The sequence below is a fragment of the Biomphalaria glabrata genome, chromosome 3 (assembly GCF_947242115.1).
Source record: "Biomphalaria glabrata chromosome 3, xgBioGlab47.1, whole genome shotgun sequence".
Taxonomy (NCBI): Eukaryota; Metazoa; Mollusca; class Gastropoda; family Planorbidae; genus Biomphalaria; species Biomphalaria glabrata.
The window spans coordinates 13,294,852-13,316,003 of record NC_074713.1 but is presented as its reverse complement, the minus strand read 5'-3'; the positions used below and the strand labels follow the sequence as shown (position 1 = coordinate 13,316,003).

Sequence of the window (21,152 nt, the reverse complement as noted above, 5' to 3'; positions counted from 1 at the left end):
ATGGGCCGCATAAATACTAACTACGACCTGAGGGGCCGCAGCCAAAAATCAGTTGTAAAATATCCTACTAGTTTTATGTAAATTAGAAACAATACAATAATTAATGGCATACCTGTCCCGTAGTTAGCTAAATTTGTAGTAGGCCTACATTGTAGTCATTAAAAGTTACTATGATTACGCCTTTTTGTCTTTGTCCTGATGCTTGACATCTTTTCTGGGATACACGTTTATTAATATCATGTTGAAGTTTGTTTGCCACTGACACTATCATCACTGATGACAAATTTTGATCAGATAATCTCGAACGGTGAGGTAATTTGTAGCTTTCAGTATAGAAAAGAACTGTTCACAGTCACAGAGATAAGTGCTTGCAAACATTGCTAGATTTCTGGCTGCGAATTTCCGCAATTCAACGTAACGTTCAGGTAAATAACTGTAAAACTTAGGTACAGCCACTTCTATAGACTTCGCTTTCAACAAAGAATCTGACTGCAATTCTATCAGCTCTAGTTGCACATTACCAGCAGCATTTTCAGAAGCAAAATGAGAATGAAGATACAAACAACGAGAATGAAACGAAGTCACGAAAACGGTCATTGAAAGCATCTAGATCTAGGTGTAGGACATATTTACCAAATGTTGCAATCGTATTTAATTCTAGACAAGTTGAGAAGTGAAGAAGGTTAATTCTCTTCATATTTCATTTATCAACAGTCGTAATTTAACTTTGCTTGAAAGCACTTCACATGATCACACGCAGTTGTGAAAATTTTGTCTTTATTTTGAAGTTTCAAGTTAAACTCTTGCAGGTGACCATTGAGATCAACTGCAAATGCCAAACCCTGAACCCAGTCGTCAGTTTGGAAATGCTCAACAGGTTCACAGAAACATTAAACATTGGCGATGATTTAATTCACGGGCACGAATAAGATTGATATTGACTGAAACCGGTCTTATGACATGTTAGAATTGTATATAATTGTTTTGTGCGTAATGTTTCTTGGTGAATGATGCACTGAAAATTAGCAAATTTAAAATTAGCATTAGTCTCTCTTAATTTTGCAAGTACCGTAGCTTTGCATCAAAACCATTTCATAATGGTTGGTGCGCCATCCGTTGCTAGACTAGCTGGCTTTACCAAAGGTAAATTGTACTGGAATATCCCCTCCTGTTATTTTTCAAAAACATCCTCGTTACACCCGTTACATCAGCGTGGACTCATCTAGAGCCAACGAAAAGAATTCAAAATCAACTATTTTGTTCTTTAATTGTTCAAGCAAGCTGACTGATATGTCATTTATTCTATCTGCCAGTGTTCCTAGTTTACGCTATTTCTTTGAATGCTTTCACCTTTTCTAGACAAATTAATTCGGCACACTCCTTCATAAAATCCCCTTCACTAAATGATTTCGTATGGCTTGCAATTAAGTTTGACAAAATGTAGCTGGCTTTCACTGCAGACTCAATCTCGGTGTAACTAAAATTATTTTTCAATTCAAGTAGCTTGTCATCTCTTATTTAATTCCAGCGTAATAGTTTAACATTATTTTGATATTTTTTGAGGTGGCCAAGCAGGCAGCATTCAAAGTGGTCGTGGGCTGCATGCGGCCCCCGAACACTGTGTTTGACATGCCTGTCATAGACAGTCATATAGTGCTAGTTATACAGAACGGTACAGTAGAACCCAGATACCCGGTATACATACGTAGATCTAGTTTCTATAAGTCCATCTCTACGCATCTATACTAGATATTTGCTATTAGTGGGTTTCCTGAGTCAGTCATCAAAACCAATGTCTTGACAAAATTTAAGTAATTGATTTACATAAATGACTAGATTGACCTAGAAACTCGCGTAGTACCGTAAGTAATCATTATCTTTTTTTGAAGTAACGTCTGTATTTTATAAGACAAGACACATCTAGTCCATCATCAGGACGCCGCAGGGTCCAGCGGAACCCAGTTTGAGAAACACTGCATTACAATGAGTAGACCTACAACCAGATTTCTTGTTTTTTTTAATCACATGGGCTAACAAAGTTTTCATAATACGTACGGCTTGTTTTGATTGGCTTACAATTTAAGCGATTGTGAAGCATAATATATTATTTAATAATAAACAGAACTGACATATAGCCAGCAATGACATGGAAATTCCCGCGACAACTTGATAAGGCCTGCGTCATAGCAGATCTATAAGGACGAATGTTGCTATTGCAACGAAAAACAAATTTAGTTCCACCCAAAATTCTTTATTATTTTGTGGCTTTTTTCCCCCCGAGGCGTTCACAGTAAGGACCGCCAGGCCTTTGGAGGTCACCCACGTCGCCTTACGCCGACTCTGGGCCTGTATAGGCCTAGGCCTATGTAGCATTACACACCGGCTGATTTGTTCCCACGCTTTATATTGTTAATTATGGCCGGAACATACCACCTTTTTTTTTAAGTCTAATAAATGAGCTATTTGTGAAAAAAAAAGACATTTATTAAAGAAAAATACATGTAATATTGCACCCCTCACCAACCCAGACCCTTTAAAAAATGCTATATGTAATATAATTATTAACATGAATATAGTATATTATATAATAAAGACTTCAATTTCAATTAATTTGATCATTTGTATTTATATTTTGAAACTATTATTTTTTACATTTAAAATGTAAATGCGTGTACTTATTTAAAAAAATGTAAATACAAATGAATGGAGCAAAATATAAACCAATCAAACATATATTGCCATAATATATATGTCTGTGTATAAAGAATAAAGCATCTTTAGGAAAGACAATCATGAACCCTGTACTTTATATGAGGTAATGTGTTGAATGTTTGATAAATAGCTGAAACTTTTTGTAAAATTAATCAAACAATAAGACCTAAGCATAAGTTGTTTGTTGTTTTTTTTCATTGTGTCTACAATTGTGAATTGGTTTTAATAGAATTGGTACAATGTATAACAGAAACAAAATAGAACATGATGTAAAATAGAACAACAACTATTGCATGGTCTAGTGTACAACTAAGTCAGAACACATATATATTATATATATATAACTATTATATATAACAATAAATATTGCAAAATGTCATGGTGTGCAGCAACTAGATCACATCCATAGTACACTAGTAGGCCTATAATTTGTAACTCAATTAGCATAAGTGTAAGTATCTACTAATTTTATTGCCAATTACAAGCTTTTTCAGCAGTAAGATGAGATGTGTTAGCTTTTGAAATCATTGTCTCAGTATTGTACTACTAGTGGTATTTACTGTGTAGACCCAATTGATATTTCTTTATGTTATTCATGTCTTTAGAGCTAGTCTATAAAACTGTATCAGTCCAAATATCATCTACTTAGCTAAGCATAACAAATAAAATGGCACAAAATAACAATCAGATATTCTTTAAAGATGACATCAACATTGAAACATTACAATGAAGAATGTGAGCATAGGTTAAGTTGGTGCTGAGCAGTTTAAAAAACATCAGCTGATACTATGAAGATCACAGCTACATATTCTATGTTAACTTCTGCATCTGTCATAATCTTTGGACTTAAAGACAATGCCTTAGTATTATTATGTTGTTTATTGCATATTTTTTGGAATAGAGAGATCAAGCTAACAAATTTTTATATGGGTAAGACTAATTACATAATATTAATTAAAAATGTTGTAATAATATCAATGACAAAGGACAATAGTCACATGAATAGAATAAAGAGATAAGCATACAGCTATACATTGAGCTTATTAACAATATTATTCTCTTGTCAATACTAAAGTAACCAATAAGCAAGCAATATTTCCTCAACTCACGGCTGGACTGGCTATATGGGCATATATGGGACCTAAATGGCCAGGTAGGGCCACATGGATGCCACTATATTAAATTGTTAAAGCATCGTGTTTAAAAGCAATCTCTCTGCAGTGTAATAGTAATTTTCTAACAAATTTTCTGAAATAATGTAATAGCCTACATCCGTAGGTAGTGCTATTAGTAGCGTAGGCTTCATCCTTTCAGGGGCTACACACTAAGTGATTAAAAAGCAACATAAAATAATAGAGTTCACTGTATGCATGTGTACAGTTATCGATGTTAAAATTTAGCTTAATGATTTTGAGGATAGGTATGCCTATAATTGGAGGCCCATGATATGATATGCAATTTATGATTTTATAGAAATGTATGGCCAATTTTGACACCCAGTCCGCCCCTGCCTCAACTGAGGTGTAGTCATGTGATTAAGATTTTACATATCTCAGCTTGAAACACATACATACATGCATATATCATTGGAAATATTATCTATGGTTTAAAAAAAATCAAGTTGCTTACATTATTTCCCAGGGGAAAAAAAATCTTAATGAGAAAGATACACATACATGTGTTGCTTGTTCTGGACAGAATTTAAAACATATATGCTTAAAAAAATTTATAACTTGTTGCTTAAAAAAATTTATAACTTGTTAACTTTGTCCTCATGTAATTTTCATGTCAGAAAAATGTGAAAAGAATTTCTCAAAGCATTTATACAAAAATTTTACAGTTTCAGTACTCTGACAGAATACAAGGTTACCTAACAAAAAAAAAAAAAAAAAATCAAGTGTTAATAATTGTAACACAAGACTATTCAAAATAATAATACACTCTCAGGTTTTATTCTAGTAATACTTTAATATTATAACAATTTATGTAAACATCAGCATTTCATCTCTCTTCCTGTCACTTTCTGCCAGCTTACTCCTTTTTACATTCCTTCCATTCATTACACCAATTCGCACCTTTATTTATGCACACCATGCTGCGCTACGACCGTAACAATAATGCATTACTAGATGGACACATAAATATGCTTAGGACATAATAATAAAATCTGCTAAGAAGGAACATCTGTAATTTATAGGATGAAATAATAATTTAATAATTATTGATGTTAATATAATAGTTTGACAAATATATAATTAAACATAAACTATATTAAAGGATTCATTTCTAATATTCTTAATTAAGATCACAAGAAAGATTTTCATTTTTAACTTGTTTTAATATTGTAATATGAATTATAATGAGCTGACTAGATTAACTAATATGTCTTAAATTATTATTAACAAGAACGATGTTTTTATATTTGGTTTCAATGAATGTCAAAGCCAAAAAAAAAAATTCTGAATGTCCAAAATCTAGAACCTCATGAGCCTGTGGGAACCCTGTTCTTGAATATACTTCATTTTTATTTTAATTTAATTTTTTTTTTTATATATATTTTATAGAAATCATCTTTTTCAAGCTTTTGCATTCAATCATGAGTCAATATGAAAATTTACAAAAAATATTTTTTATTCTTTAAAATAACATGAATGACTGGCAAAAATATATTTAATAACTTATACTGGTACAATAATCAAATATAAAAAACTATTAAAACATTTTATATAAATAATGCAGCGTATAATCAATAGTGTATGCATAATTAGTTATGGCACTAGATTAAAATGACATGAAATACTAGATAGAGACATAGATAAAGAATTATGCAGATTTCTAAGGAATGTACAAATAACATGTGTGAAGTTTATTTAACTAAGAATTTCAAATAGATATCAACTACATATATGTAAGTTTCATTAGTGTTCCCTGTCCCAGTCCACCAATTTTGTTAGTGGTAGACAAGAAAATGTAAGTTTTGTTAGTGGTAGACTAGTGTCCTCTGTTTCTACAGTTGATAAAAGGTGTTCAAGCTTCTGATCCTTTTAATCTTCTTCTACCTTGGCCTGTGGAGGAAGGGCAGCTGGGGTATATCCCCAATTGTAGTAGGTGTACACAGGTGCATACTGCAAGTTTCCCTTCACATGCTCATTGTCCCCTTCTTCTCTAATGTCAAACTTGCCTGTAATGGCCTCACCATAGCTGGGTGGAGCTGAAATATAAAGACTTTCAAATGTCATTATTAGAATCAAAATGTATGTACTGAGTGATAACTTTTTAAAAGGCTATTTTAATAATGGATTTGTTCAAGTTTTAAAAAACACAATGGTTTGAGAGTCAAGACAATGATTTTAAAGACAAGACGATGGTTTGAGAGAGAAGACAATGATTTGAGAGACAAAACAATGATAATTAAATATAAATAAAATAAATTAGCTTTCATATAGCACTACTTTCATGCTTATAGCATGCTCAGAGCGCTATGGTCCAATCTTGTGTGTAAACCAGTGGGGAGAGGGGGTATCTGGGAGAAGGTTTTCCCTGACACCTTAAATTTAGGCACTCAGTAAACACAGCTCTTCTCGAGTCTGGTGTTGAAATTCGATTCCCCTTCAAGCGTACTTAGCCTCTCAACCACACTTCTCACAATTTGAGATACAAGATAATAGCTTGAGAGACAATAATGGTTTGAGAGACAAGACAATGGTTTGAGAGACAATAATGTTTTGAGATACAAGACAATGGTTTGAGAGACAAGACAATGGTTTGAGAGACAAGACAATGATTTAAGATACAAGACAATGGTTTGAGATACAAGACAATGATTTGAGAGACAAGAATGGTTTGAGAGACAAGACAATGGTTTGAGAGATGTGAGGACATATCACCTTTCACTTAGTACTTCTTTGTTCCCTTCAAATAAAATGTTAAATACATACAATCACAACAACTGCTTACAAAAATATTTCAACAAAAAAAAAACATGTAGTACTCACGAAGATTTGGCAAGCCAGTTGGAGGTGGTAGGGGATATAGTTCTTCCTGGGGTGGTGCAGAGGGTACGGTCTCCCAGGCATACATTCGGCTCATTATGCTAGGGGGTGGTGGCATGGGAGGGAATTGTTGAACCACAGAAGCCAGTGGTATTGTTCCAATGATAACCTCAAAGGGTATCTCCAGATCTAGTGCTGGTCCTGCTGGGTCAACATTCAGCTGTGTTGGGAAACAAGTGAAAGGTTGGTTGGTTGATATCAACTTTAGGTTGTTTGGTTAATAACAAATCTATGTTATTTTGTTGGCACTGACAAATGTTTGATTTTGTATTTTATTTATATTCAATTTAATCCCCAAAGTAGCTTGTGGCTGAAGTTTTAGCATTTTATACATATGCTACAACGTGCCCCAAAAAACAATAAAAAGAAGTCTGAAAGCCATATTACTAGATAGATTTTGAAAGATCATAGGACAAGAGATAATATTATTACCTATATTGATCACATCCAATCCTTTTATGTGACCTTAACTCTGATCCCTTTAGCATTGGCCTACATTATTATTTACCAGCAAAGAAGCTTATAATTGTAGTTATAACAAAAAAATAATTTTAAAACAGAATATACTTTTCTGTCATAATTTTCCTGTTTAAATATCAAGGTGTATTATTAATGATAAATGGAAACGAATCCCATTCACATGAATATATATTTTTAAAAAAATTAACTGAAAAAAACTTGAGTTCTGAGTATAAGTTATTTTGCTGAAATTAACAAACTATTCTTTACACTTTATTTTTCCTCAAATTGAAAAACAATTGGAAATTTGAAAATTTTTTACCACAAGTATACTAAACTAACACACTACATTAAAAGTAAGACTTTATTTTAATAATAACACAAAGCAGAGGTAACTCAGAATTACACAGACGTGGAAGGGTCACGACCAACAGACTACAGTACAATTACAAATGCAGACTATTTACAGATATTAGCACTAATATAAGAATGAGAAATTGCAAGACCACTTAACAAAAGTATAATTTTTTTTAGTGTAAAAAGAAATTACCTGAAGATAGTAATGTATTTCAATAATTTTACATCCATTTAGAAACGATGGAGGCAGAGGTGGTATGATCAGCTTCTCCTCACTCCAGACATCTTCAGAATGAGGATTTATACTTGGGCGTGTGACCACAGCTACATCTTTATAGATCATTTTGGCCTTCGCTGTCGCTCGAAAAATAGTTATCTAAATAAAGAAATACACACATTAGTAGGCTAATACATATATAGTTTAAATATATTGTTGTAAATCTAGGACACACATTCTCAGTCAAAAGGATTCAAAGTAGGGTGTTTATTTACAAAATGATCTACAATATAGAACAATGATGAAATGATGAGACATCAAACACACAAAGAAGACACCAGGGCTGACTGCTGCCACATGCAGGTATCGCATGTATCACACACATTGCTACACTGTCTCTAGTCTGCTTCCATTCAACAAAAAAAGCTTGCCTCCATCTATCTATCTGAACAAACCTCTGTCTTGTAAAGATCCCAGTAAATGTACATTTTTACACCTCTATTACTGATTGCTCATATCACAAGTCTGAGATAAATTGGGAAACTTCCCCATATTCCGTTTCTGTAAAACATAAGCCGTGCAGTTGTCCACCATAAAGGGATTGGTTTGTGGTTAGTCACATGTTGTTTTTATGGGGGGAGGGGGGTTTCTTCCATCCCCTCCATGCAGTGGACTTTGATCCTTAGACACTCCAAACAAGGGTTCTCTTTTTCTTCCTTATTTTTGCGATTTTTTCCTCTAATGACCAGAGCACAACATATTGAGGCTGAGAAGTATCATCTAGGTTGGGATTTTTCAGATTTATTTGATTTCAAAACAAAAAAGCAACAAAGGTTAGCAAAGAAAAATCTGTAAGTTTGTTCAAATAGATGAAGTATTATTTATTAAAATTAAACAATTATATTTTATATTTTCATTATATAACTTGCATTTACCATTCTTAGATTTACATATGACTTGTCCATTTTCCTACTAGAAGCATTGCTGATTTCTGCATTGATTAGAATAGCTTCGCCTGGGACATAGCCAGCTCTATCTAGTCGGAAAGTAGCTTGAATAGGCCCAGACTTACAACACAGGCAGCATAAGTGTTTTTGTTTGGTGTCTTGGAGGCTTTTCTGTGAAAAAAAACATAGTAAATTCTAGATAAACATAGTGAAGGACTCAGTGTATTTCTGTATCCAAACAAATATGTTTTGTATCATAATAGTTAGTTATAAAAGATAAGACACTATGAAGTTCAGATGAAGTAAATGACTTGAGCCCAAAACACAGAGACAGTGTACCCCTTTGATCAATCAAATTTTCAAGCAAGGGTAGAATAAAAGGAACAAAAGAAAAAAAGAGCAATACTTAATATTTAAAAAAAGCAAAAAAGTCTCTCAATGAATGTTTACATGTTATAGGCTTATTGCTTTACTTTATATGATGCTATATCTGGATAGAACTCTCTTTTTACAAACAGAAAACAAAGATGAGTTGTTGTTGTTCTTTTCAAGAAAAAATATTTTCATCCAAATCTAAATTTATCTTTAATTCAGGGTTGGGCATAAAATAAATTATTTTCAATGTTTTGATATTAGTTAATTTTTTAAAAATATTTTTCTCCAGAATCCATTAAAAAAACAACAACCGAGCAATGATAAAAAAAAACAATAAATAAAAATTACAATTTGCAAATACTTTTTTTTTGCATGCCAATGCTTTGAGAAATCACTAATAACTGACAACACACTGTCCCACCATTAGTATTATTTAGTAGGCCATCATCACATCAAACAAAGACAACCCTGGATTTGACAGACACACAGGTATATGAATGTATGATATCTAATGTCAATAAATAATTTAAAATGTAGTATAGGATCACCTCAGAGCTATCATATCAGATAAAGGAACCAAACCTGAACTACTTGTCAGAATTCCACAGCTCACAGCAGCAAAGTGCAGGCATAAATAAGGAGACCACATATGCAAAGCTCAAAACAATTTGGAAAGACAAAGATCGACATAGCCCTATGCACTAAAATCAGACTGATGTGCTCCTTGGTCATAGCCATATTCTTGTATGCTTGTGAATTTAGGACAACAACTACAGAACTAGATAAGAGGATCCTAGCAATGGAATTGAGATGTTAAGAAGGATCCTAGCTATCACCTACATCACAAGTGAAGAGCAATGGCAATTGGGCCCCATGATCACCTGCTGATCACTGTCAAAAAAAAAACACAAACTAAAACTTTATGGTCATTTTCACAAGGTCCTCAGAGCTTGCTAAGACCTTCATTCAGTGAACAGTGCCAGGTAAAGAAGAAGAGGCAGACAGAAAATGATGGGAAGACAACATCAAAGAGTTGACAGGTCTATCATGGAAAAAGATTCTACTCAAGGCAAAAGACAGAGGGGAATAAAGAAAGATGGTAAACAGATCATATGTGGTGCCCCAACAAAAATGGTATCATAATCATATACTGAATTTAACAATTGATATTTTTAAAAATTTTCTTAGAAGATAATAGATTATGATGGTAATATAGTGACGTATAATCATAATTACAGAAGCATCCGGTATCTGATTGAGATCCAGTACACTGATTACAGTGAATGGACGCCTGGTCTTGTGGTCAAACTTCCATGGTTTATCAATGTTTGAGCTAATTGTGTATCTGACATGACCATAGCGAGCTTCATAGGATGAGGGGAGTCCTTGCGGCAACTGAAACTGGAAAGGGTATGTGTAGGTGCCAGCAGAAAGCTCTTTGGTCTCACTGCCTTGATTGGGCCCTAATGAAATGAGAAATATCAACATATGAGAGCAGTCAAAACATGTTTTAATAAACTTCCCATATTACAACAAATCCATTGAACACAGTTACTAAAAGAACTTAAAATAGATAACATAAATGTTATAAAATAAGTGTTTTAATTTGGTTTTACCTGTTTTACTTGCTTGTTCAGATCTTCCTTCAGATTCTGAAGATAAATACATCCTAGTCTAAACCAGTGGATGAGAGTGGGTAAGGTTGGAACCAGGGACCACAGAACAACAGTCCTGAGACCATACCACATGACCCATATTTTTTAACTGGATGTATCATTATACTCTTGCTTAAAATTCCAAAGCATACTAATTTCTATCTGATTATTACAGGACACTACCTTTCTTTCTGACAATCAAATATCATGTGAATTGCTTTGCTTATATTGGAAGTATTGCTATAAAATAAAATGTGCTAGAGATTTTCTGCATGTTGTTTTAAACATTCAAAATTTTAAGCTGATGAATATTGATATCTTAAACTATTCTCCTCAATACTATTAACCATTTTTTAAAATGTATTAAATTAGCATTATTTTAAAAACATACAAGTCACATATCAAGGCTTCTTTTAAAGGATATGGATATTAACTGTGTGATAAATAACTATGACTGACTGTAATAACAACCAAATCTCTCACCCTAATAGTAGCCTTAAATTTAAGTGTAACTGTAAAACTTATTCTTAAAACTACATCAAGCTTGTTCTGTACTATTATGGTACAATTAGAAAATAGTTATTTGTTTCATAATTATGGGGAAGTTTTGACTTACAGACAAGGAGCTTTTTATGAACATAGAGATTTAGTTTGATCATATTGACATTCGACGGTTCCCTTCATTATTATTAAACTTCTTGTTCAACATTTAGTATCAGAGTCGACTAACTTATATTGTTGGCGTTTCACCTGTGTTATTAAATTTTGTTATTGGATCATTACCTTCATTTGGTTTATCTGCAATGGACACAGTGCAGAAGCGCCTAACAATACACACCAAGATTTGACCTAAAACCACATACTGATTTTTTTTTTAAAACCTTCTACTTTTTCTGAGTTCTCTGACTGTCTTTTAAAAACTTATCAGGCAAAATGCAATTTTAACAAATTTCGTAATAATTCATTTCCATTTGTTAATATTGCTAGTTACCAGTGTCAGCAATATTTGTGACTTGGTGAGCCAAATATGTGTATAAAAACTCATAAAAATTTGCAACAAAAAGTATCAGAGTTACTAGGGTACAAGTAGGATGGTACATGTATGTCTTCAGGTTTTTCAATTTTTAGCTTTAGGATGTAAGGCAAACATTTCTTTGCAAATAAATTATCTGCAATTTCTACTCTGCAGTTTGATAATAAAAAATATAGTGCAGCATCCATACAATTTAATCCATATAAGGTGACATATAGTGTCACAAAAGAATGCCAAGTCTAACAGTCAAAGAGGATGTGAGTAAAAAGAAACTAGACATCTTCCTAAACTAAACCAGCACACTTGAATGTGGTTGGGAATATTACAACAACTTAATTTATTCCTTTAGAAAAAAGGTGGTAACTGATGTTCAGCTAACCTTGTCTTCTCTAGAAATTGCCTCTATGGCTGCCTAAGTGGTCAGTATGCACACTGGACTGTCAACTCAATGGTCCTAGGCTCAAACCCTGTCCAGCACCATTCTAAGTGGTCCTGGCAAAGGCTTAGGCCAGGATGTAATAATCTTCCCTTCTGAACGAACATCCAAAACATGTAAAACAAACAAACATAAGTAACTGCCTTTATTACAATATTCCAACTACTTTATAACAGGGTGCTTGCTGAAGTCTGATGCAGTAAAATATCAAATCTGGGCCACACCATCTGTAATAGTATTTGTTATAGTATTCATAGCCAAACCAAGGTCCATTAATATAATATCTTTATTGTTATAGTATTCATAGCCAAACCAAGGTCCATTAATATTGTCACGAGTCGAGTCTGTGACCTATTTCGACCAGTTTCTAGAAGCGAGTTCAAACCAGTGCAAGTGTCCAGCATAAACAAGTTAATTTTAGGTATCCAATCAAAGAAGCGAGTTCAAACCAGTGCAAGTGTCCAGCATAAACAAGTTAATTTTAGGTATCCAATCAAAGAAAGAGGTTAAGGGAAAAAAAAAAGCACATGTCAGCTACGATTAAGAAAGGTATAAATTAAGGGAAAGTCAGTTAGACGGGGTCCTCGCATAGTAGTAGTTCTTGTAGAGCGATGGTCCTCGCTCAGTCCTCGATTAGTAATGGTTATAAGTTTTGTGATATTAGCAGGTCCATTAGTTAAAGTTTTATAAGTTGAAGTTGAAGTTATACTAAGTGAATATTCATGTATTATAAGTTTTATTTATGAAGTATCAAGTCAAGTTTTTATTGAATTGAAAAGTTATTTTATGTGAAAGTTGAAGAAGTATTATTAAAGAAGTTTTAAGAAAACACAGAGAGATGTTTCTTTCTTCATTTCATTGAATTGTCAAGTTTGATAATATAATCCCCGGCAAGTGTGATTGTCACAAATATAATATCTTTACTAAGCATTTCTTTTCTCATAGATATGCATGCATACTGATAATGGCAGCTATGTGTTCATGAGTTTCAAATTAATTATTTTTGCACCTAGAGCTTCCACATATAAGCAGTGCCAGAAGTTCACCCCAATAATCCTCAATCCAACTTTCATTAAATATTCACTGTTTTTTCAGTTTAGAACTACATAGCAATTTGTCATTGTTCAGACAATTAAACATTATTTGGGCATTTAATATCCATGAGTTTTATTTTTAGTAAAGATTATGAAAAGTAGACAATTATTTATATTTTCTAATATTGGCTAGACTGTCTTATTAACAATTTTTGTAACAGTTAAGTACTTTACTTGCTCGTTATTCTTTTAAAAAGTTATTTGACTTAGGAGGGGTGATCATTTTTTGTTTTCCCCACATCTGAACCTATAAGAAACATGCTGATTTACTTACATATTCCAAAGAGAAGAAATTCTTGTTCAAAATACTTCTCCTGTGCAGTATAATGTCTAGTAGTTGTGCGTCTTTTTTTACCAGTACCAGTGGAACGTCTTTCTGACCAATGTACAAAAGCTTTACCTTCAAACTTGAGTCTTATACCTGTACAAGAAATTGTTCATGCCAATTTAGTAATGTATTTTGATAGAATTGAATTGGAATAGACTTTCTTTAAAACTCTCTCCCCCCAAAGCTTTGATCCCTCATTTTATACTCTCTATTTTTTTTTCCTCCGATGAAATGATTGTTGATGTAAATATTAATATTTTAAAGAAAAAAAGTTTTCTGGTAATTAATTTAATTAAGGATATTCAATAACTTTGTTTTAACAAATGTATATTCTGTTACTTTGCTAAGTATTTTTTATTCTCAAACTGGAGGGGGGGGGGGGGAGGGTAGGACGGAAGCACAAGGACCTGTCCACAGGGAGGGAGTGGGGCAGGTGAGGCTAGTCAATTTACTTTTCAAGAGACAGAAAAAAAAATTCTATTGTAGTTACCAATTCATGTTTTGAATAAAGTAAGGTTGTTGGTCATTTGATTAGTAGTTGTTGAATAGTTGTTATTGGTCTTTATTCATTGTGTGTTGATGAATACTGAGAGCTTTGATAGCTGCCTTTCTTCAGTGTGTTACTACATGAATTGTGAGACTGTTACAAGTCAAATGACAATGTTTCAAAAATTTAAATATTTTATATGACAGACTTTGTTTTATTTTCTAGGTATGACTTTAAAAATGTATACCATTTTCTCAAGAGATGTTTCCAACAATATAAACAAATAAAAGCATCATTGTTAGGTTCCAAACCAATCTTGATAATAAAATTTAACAGCATGACTTCTAACAACTTTTTGAAAGGGGATAGAACTTTTCAACATAAAATCAAATTTAAATAAAGAAAAAAGTAAGTAGAAGCAGGTTAAGTAGTTTGTTGATGAATGGTTTGATGTTAACTTATATTAAAAATAGAATATGAAGAAGATTCTTTCAACCTCTGAAAAAAAAAAGATTTTGTTTTCTGGAATTTTCTCCCTTATAAAAATATTTTTAAAAATATTAGTGAAGAAAAAAAAAAAAAGAAATACTACTAGCTCACAGGTGTTTGAAAGCTACACACTAATTTTTCATTTATTTTAGGCATTTTGAAAAGAAATTTATATTAACTTGTGGTCTTTTTGTTTTCAATGGTACAAAGAGACAATTTTGTGTTTAACATGTTAGTTATTCTAAGTGTCACTGTCTGAACAGGACCAAGACCTGTAGATTTTTTAATAGCTTGTCCAAATTACTTGTTAAAAATAGTTTCTTAAGTGAAAATGTATGTTTTAAAAAAATGTACTTGCAGATTGTCAGAAAAGCCAGAATAAATTACTAACAAATGCCCTTCATGGCTTAACAGTAGCAGCATAGTACATCAATCACAAGTAAAAATCTTGAAAAGCCTAATAGGAACACATGGACTAGCATATGATTTATGTAAGCCACTATGATCAATTACAAACATCCTATTACATGCTTCCCTGTCAGATTGAAGAGAAACTGCTGCTCAGAAAAGAATGTGAATTCTATTTCTGTACATAATGATATCAATGGCTATACAATTTTAGTAATATAGTTATAATGTTTTTTGTTTGGTGTAATGCACAAATTGTAATTCCATACAGACAATAAAGATTATTATTATTATTATTATTTACATTATATTAACAAATAATAAATTGTGTGTGTGTTACACATAAACTCTAAAATTTTCAACCCACCTCTCATTTTCATAGGCTCTTTCAAGGTTAAAGTGACATAGCCTTGCACACAGTTACCAGCATAGTATACTCCACTTCCATTGTTGAAAGTAATGGAATAAAGCTCAAGTTTTCCCATTTTAGACCAGAACCTGTCAAAAGATAAAAGTTTCTTGGATTTTTTTTTTATTAGGCTATATATACAGCTAGCAAAAACAGTTAAACAAAATATGTAATTTGAAGAAAAAAAACAAAACACAATAACAATATAATTTTACTATCTTGTATGGAAACTGTTTCACTGAACATAATTTGTATGTAGAATGGGAGGTGGTGGCTAAAGTAGTAGATAGACTACTAGTCCAAAGGTGTAAAGTTAATCTCCTAGAAGTGAATTTATATTTGATATTTGAAGATGTTCCAGAGAACCATCAATCCTTAAAAGACTATGAAATCTTTTTAAGTCGTGGGATTCTGGTGAGTTAGCAGACTTTCATTCTTCTTTGTCCTATTAACTACGCATAAATGTCCAGAAGTTTGAGCTCATTGAGTAGGATCAGGAAAAAATATTGTTTTAAAATATTTGTGAAATGTAACTACAATACAAGAAATGTATAAATATATATAAAGAATGTATATTAAAAAGTTTTTAAAAGGCTTATAAGGCTTCAACTTGCCATCACACTGCTTCCTGATTTCAACTTTGGATGAATATAATCCTCCTCTTTTTGTTAAAAAACTATCACTTTTGGCTTCATTTTACTCCTGTGTAATAAAATGATATAATATTAAAAAAAAAAAAAATCTTACATCAAACACATAGGCCTAAATTATCATTTCAACAGAAATAAGTATGTTTTAGTTCTGATATTTCCATCTAAAAAATTAGGTCAAGTTTGGAAAGAGTATTTGGGGTAATGATGTGACTATTGTAAATTAGTAGAATAGTAAGAATGTGAAAATACTCCGGGAGAGAGAGCGAGATCATAAATTTATGTGAACTACTAAAAACTTATTAACAAATTAATACTCACATTGACTAGAATAACATGATTAATACAATCAATAAACATATAGTGACATTTCAGGACAGAAGACTATAAACTAAAAGTAGCAACAATACATAAAACAGTGAACCATAACTTATAAGTACAAAAAATACAACCTAATAAAATAATCAGAAAGACACAAAGATAAAGACACATTTCTTATTCTATATGCTAAGACAAAGTTGTACAAGTGTCCTTCTTCCTTCATGCCATTAAAGCATGGGACAGTCTACGTGAATCAGCCAGAAAATCAATGACTTAGTAGAGTTTAAGTCTCTAATTAACATGCACGACTAGATGAACACATGGATACATCTAGGATGCATTAGTCTTTTTTTTTTTTTTTTTTATAAAAATGTCTGTAATTTATAAGATAAAACCAATATGTTTGTCTGGTTCCAAGACAAGACCCTTCACATACTCAACAAATGAAGTTAGCCTGATCTTCTCAACAGGGCAGGTTTCACTAAGAGTATATTTTTTGTACACCCACATGTATTATAAAATACCAGTGCTTTGAAAACTTGGACCAGTTACCACTTTGAATTTTCCAAAATTCATGCATAATGAATCAGCAACTTATCCCCACTATAGAACATAGACGTAGTAAAGCAATACTTGTAACCATAAAGGAATCTAACTCCCCCCACTTCTCTTTGCCATTGCAAACATGTTAGAATTGAATGGAGAGAGTTGGGTTACCACACACACTCAACACTGAACCAACTTTTTTTTTTTGTCAAACAAAAGAGTTCCAAAGTAATGGCAAAGTTTAAAGCAGATCTAGCTCTGGAACATCATGCCTTAGATTTTACATTTTATTACTTTGTTTTGATCAAATCTTGTTCTGGACAGTTTTCATTTCAAGTCTTTGTTTAAAAAATATCTCATTCAGTAGCATTATATCTTAACTTTTGCATTGAATTTTTTGTTTAGATAAAATTTTGATTGGAAAAATGATAATATTCTAGCTTTTTCATTGAAAGTCTTCATTATCATCAAATATTAACTAAGAATACTGTAAGTCACTTTTCATTTTAAGTCTTTATTTTGATCAAATCTTTTGGGGGAACATTATGTAACCATGTGACAATGCTGGACATTTACCATGCAATACTCTTTTTTTGCAATGGCAAAATCAAGTTTCAGTAAACTATTGTAAACTATTACTGTGGATGAAAAGAAAATGTCTGTTGCATTTAATATCGATTCAAATGTCATGCTACAGAGCAATTTGGAGTAAGGATTTAGCAAGGCAGAGCCAGAGATGAGTTAAAGACTCATTTTGACATCCTTATTCTTTTTTTTACAATTGAAGATAATGTTATCAGCGGCTTGAACTCAGAATGATCTAGATGACAGTCCTATGCTAATCCCACATAAACAGTCATCCAAATATTTTTTATTGTGTGGATGTCTAACATATTTATTAATCATTAGTGCTCAATTGATTGAAATGTATTTTTTAGTCCGTGTAACCTTATTTACAATTTAAGCTTTAACTCACTCCTTCTGTCTATCTGCGTTGATTCTTTTACACTTTTTTTTCTCTCAGTTCCTATTATCGGGTCAAAATGAGAAACACACAAAAAAATAAAATTTTTACATCATCTGCCCTATAGGCCACATGGTCTGTAAGGGGAACTTTACTAGCTATAGGCATAAATAGACGTATAACAACATGAGCAGTACTAGTAATAGTAGTTAGTTATGAAACTGGAGTCTATAATATATAAGATCTATATAATAAATACTAGCTTGTCTAGATATAGGCCTAATGGTCTATGCATACGGTATGATTAGGCCTATATGTTCTGTAGATATAGAATATTTTTTTAAAATCTTATATTTAACAAGTAAAACACCGAGCATATGCCTACTCATGATTCGAATCCTTATGATACTGCCAGATATTGGTAGGCCTAGTGACTACAACTGAATGACCTGTCACAGTCACTCACAGTATTCACAGTCAGTAGCCTACAGTGTCACTACGTTGAACTCAATACATTCATACTTGACAGAGCTAAATTTATTGACAGTTTAGTTTATATAATACTAATCTAGACATTTAGCTCTTAGACTTCAATCTTTATATAGAGACATATATAGATCTAATATAGATACTAGAAACTTTATATGGTTGAATGATTTGGCTTCATGACTTATGAGAAGACTCATTGATTTTTCCAGTAGAGTGTATACATACTACCGTTGCTCATAGCAACAACGACTCATCTCGCGGGGTCACGTAATTACGCTCTTTTGAAGTAACGTCTGTGAGCCATTTGAAGGTGAACGAAAATGTCTGTGAATGGTTTGCATGACACCCTCCTTCGAATGAAAATTCATAGATTCATAATAGATTTAGATCTGTGGTCTAGAACAGAGGTTCTCATTTTTTTTCCGTTCAGGGACCCCTTCCCAATTTTAAGCTATACGATGATAGTAATAAACCTTCCGACACAGCCTTAAATTAGTAGTCTGTCCAAGTCGTATATTTCTAAATAATCATATGCCTTAGGCCACATGGTGCGGCCTCTCTTACAGCATTATGTCTCAATTCATTGCCACTAAGCAGGGCCGCCGCTACCTATTGTGCAATGTGTGCATTGCACGCAGGCGGCCGAATGTAAGGGGCGGCCATAAATCATTTTTCCAATATTCCAAATTACCTTTATTTTATAAATGTTTAGTTTACTAAAAAAAATTACCCCATCATTTTAACATTTTATATAAATTCCAATTATTTCATTATCCGTTGAAAACTAAAACGATATTCGTACATAAGAAGCTATTTTGGAAACTTTTAATAAGAAAAAAAATGGAGCGGTGCGCGAGGTATTCCCACCGGTTTTTCCATAGGCGCCTACTCATTTCTGACTTTGAATTTTTGCGGGTTGTCTGTAATATTTGTTTTGAATGACGCTTACAGAAGCAGATCTGTCAAAACATTTTTTCTTACTTATTAAATATATTAATATTGCTGTTTAGTGAAATAGCCCGCCCTGTAAGTAGATGTAGTAATTAAAAACTCAATGTTAAAAATATTTTTCACTTTTATGTTAAATGGCTGTTAGTTAAGCGTAGAATATTTTTGGGTCATTATCGATTTAGATCTACATTTAGTTGTATATGCTACTAGCTGTTTGAAGCATCAAGCCAACGACCGACCAACAACTAAAAGGGGGGGGGGCGAAAAAAATGTTTCATTTTCATTGTAATTATTAAAACTAATTATCAATGTTTACAAATTAAAATATCATTAAGTAAGAGACATCGTTTCATCTTCTAATAAGACCTTGTCAAATGTAGAACGTTTTAACGAGAGGCGCATGCAGCAATATGGGTTAAACTTTTTGAAGAAACTAGTTCAAAACGTCTCCGCTAGTGTGATTCTTCTAGATTTTCTTATCTGAGATTGGTCGAATTTCTTCCGACTATTGCACTTAATTATTGTGACGATTTTAGCGTAAAAAAAAAAATGTCCGCGACAGAGATGTCTTACTTAGCTCGAAGATGATGTTAAAAAAAAATCACGCCCATTACAGATGTCCGTGTGCAATATATATCTAGAGTATCCCTCGAATAATACTATTGACCAGGGCTGCCTCTTTATTATTGGACTTTTTTGTACTAGGATGAATAATTTGAATTCTAAACTTAGTGTTAAATAACTATAAATGAAAAATCAAACTTAAATATTGTGTTATAATTATGATAAAGTTTCTTTTCTTTTTCATTACATTCTTAGAAAAACTCACCGACCTCACTGTGAGAGCCTACATCGCTCCCCTGGGTCCCCAGCTTCTAAGGGGGCTCGAACAAAAATTTTGTCATGTAGGTAGTCGCCATCCGAAAAAGTTTGAGAATAATTGCCTTCATGTGTTTTATTTCAAGTCATTGTATAAGTGACTTGAACTTTGGATTATTTGTTTATATCAATTTAATAAAAAATACTCAGCGTTGAGTTGCTTCATTTTGTCCTGGTGGTATGTTGATTTTGAAAAGCAGCCTTAACAATCCTTTATAGAACGAATTATTATCGGCAATGTCTCGCTTTTAAAGGATCCACAAAAAGTTTATTTGACACACACAAACAAAGGGTCTACAAAATGGATTTAAATTATTGGGCGCTTTAGGTACAAGCTCAATCGTAATACATTTTTTTTTCTAGAAAAAAAAGGAAGGGCGGCATTGCCACTAAGGCACTTTTTCCATAACACTCTTTCTCTTCTTCAGATGTCTGCTTGCTCTTCAAATAATTATCTATAATCTAACGGTTACATTTAACAAACAGGAATTACTACTGTATAATTGAATAATTTATCATAAAATGTGCACGATTAATAATAAACAGACTGTTGTCGGTGTGTCGTGGATTCTCATGGTCTTCAGTTGGAAACTTTAAAACGAAGTTTGGCCTACTTATCTAAATGGCGGGAAAAAAAGAGCTTGAAAGAACGACGTTGATTCGTAAACTCAGTACATTTGATATTCTTGCCCAAATACAATAGGTACCGGTACTATCATTGTATTTCCAAACTCGTTTGTTATAAGTATATTAAACAGTAATGAAAGGCCAGGGTCCACAGTTTGAGAACCGCTGGTCTCTCATAGGCCGCTAGAATAGATCTAGACCTATTAAAAATGAAATTTTGTCCATAAAAGAGGCTCACCAGAAAAATGTAAAGTAATTGCTAAAAAA

General features: G+C 32.6%; 1 protein-coding gene across 2 annotated transcripts; it reads right to left on the bottom strand.

Annotated features, from left to right (window-relative positions):
* Positions 1 to 2,674: 2,674 nt before the first annotated feature.
* Positions 2,675 to 17,085, bottom strand: LOC106062131 (arrestin domain-containing protein 3-like). 2 transcript variants are annotated; one of them, XM_056024214.1, is made up of 9 exons: positions 16,954 to 17,085; positions 16,073 to 16,160; positions 15,417 to 15,547; positions 13,612 to 13,758; positions 10,356 to 10,582; positions 8,733 to 8,915; positions 7,774 to 7,956; positions 6,708 to 6,924; positions 2,675 to 5,923 (listed from the first exon to the last, which is right to left on the bottom strand). In XM_056024214.1, exons 3-9 carry the CDS (start codon positions 15,532 to 15,534, stop codon positions 5,757 to 5,759), a joined length of 1,242 nt encoding a protein of 413 aa, XP_055880189.1. In that variant the 5' UTR covers positions 15,535 to 15,547; positions 16,073 to 16,160; positions 16,954 to 17,085; the 3' UTR covers positions 2,675 to 5,756. The 2 variants fall into 2 exon arrangements, with proteins under 2 accessions (XP_055880189.1, XP_055880188.1); XM_056024213.1 differs by lacking the exon at positions 16,954 to 17,085 and adding an exon at positions 16,866 to 16,942.
* Between the last annotated feature and the right edge of the window lie 4,067 nt (positions 17,086 to 21,152).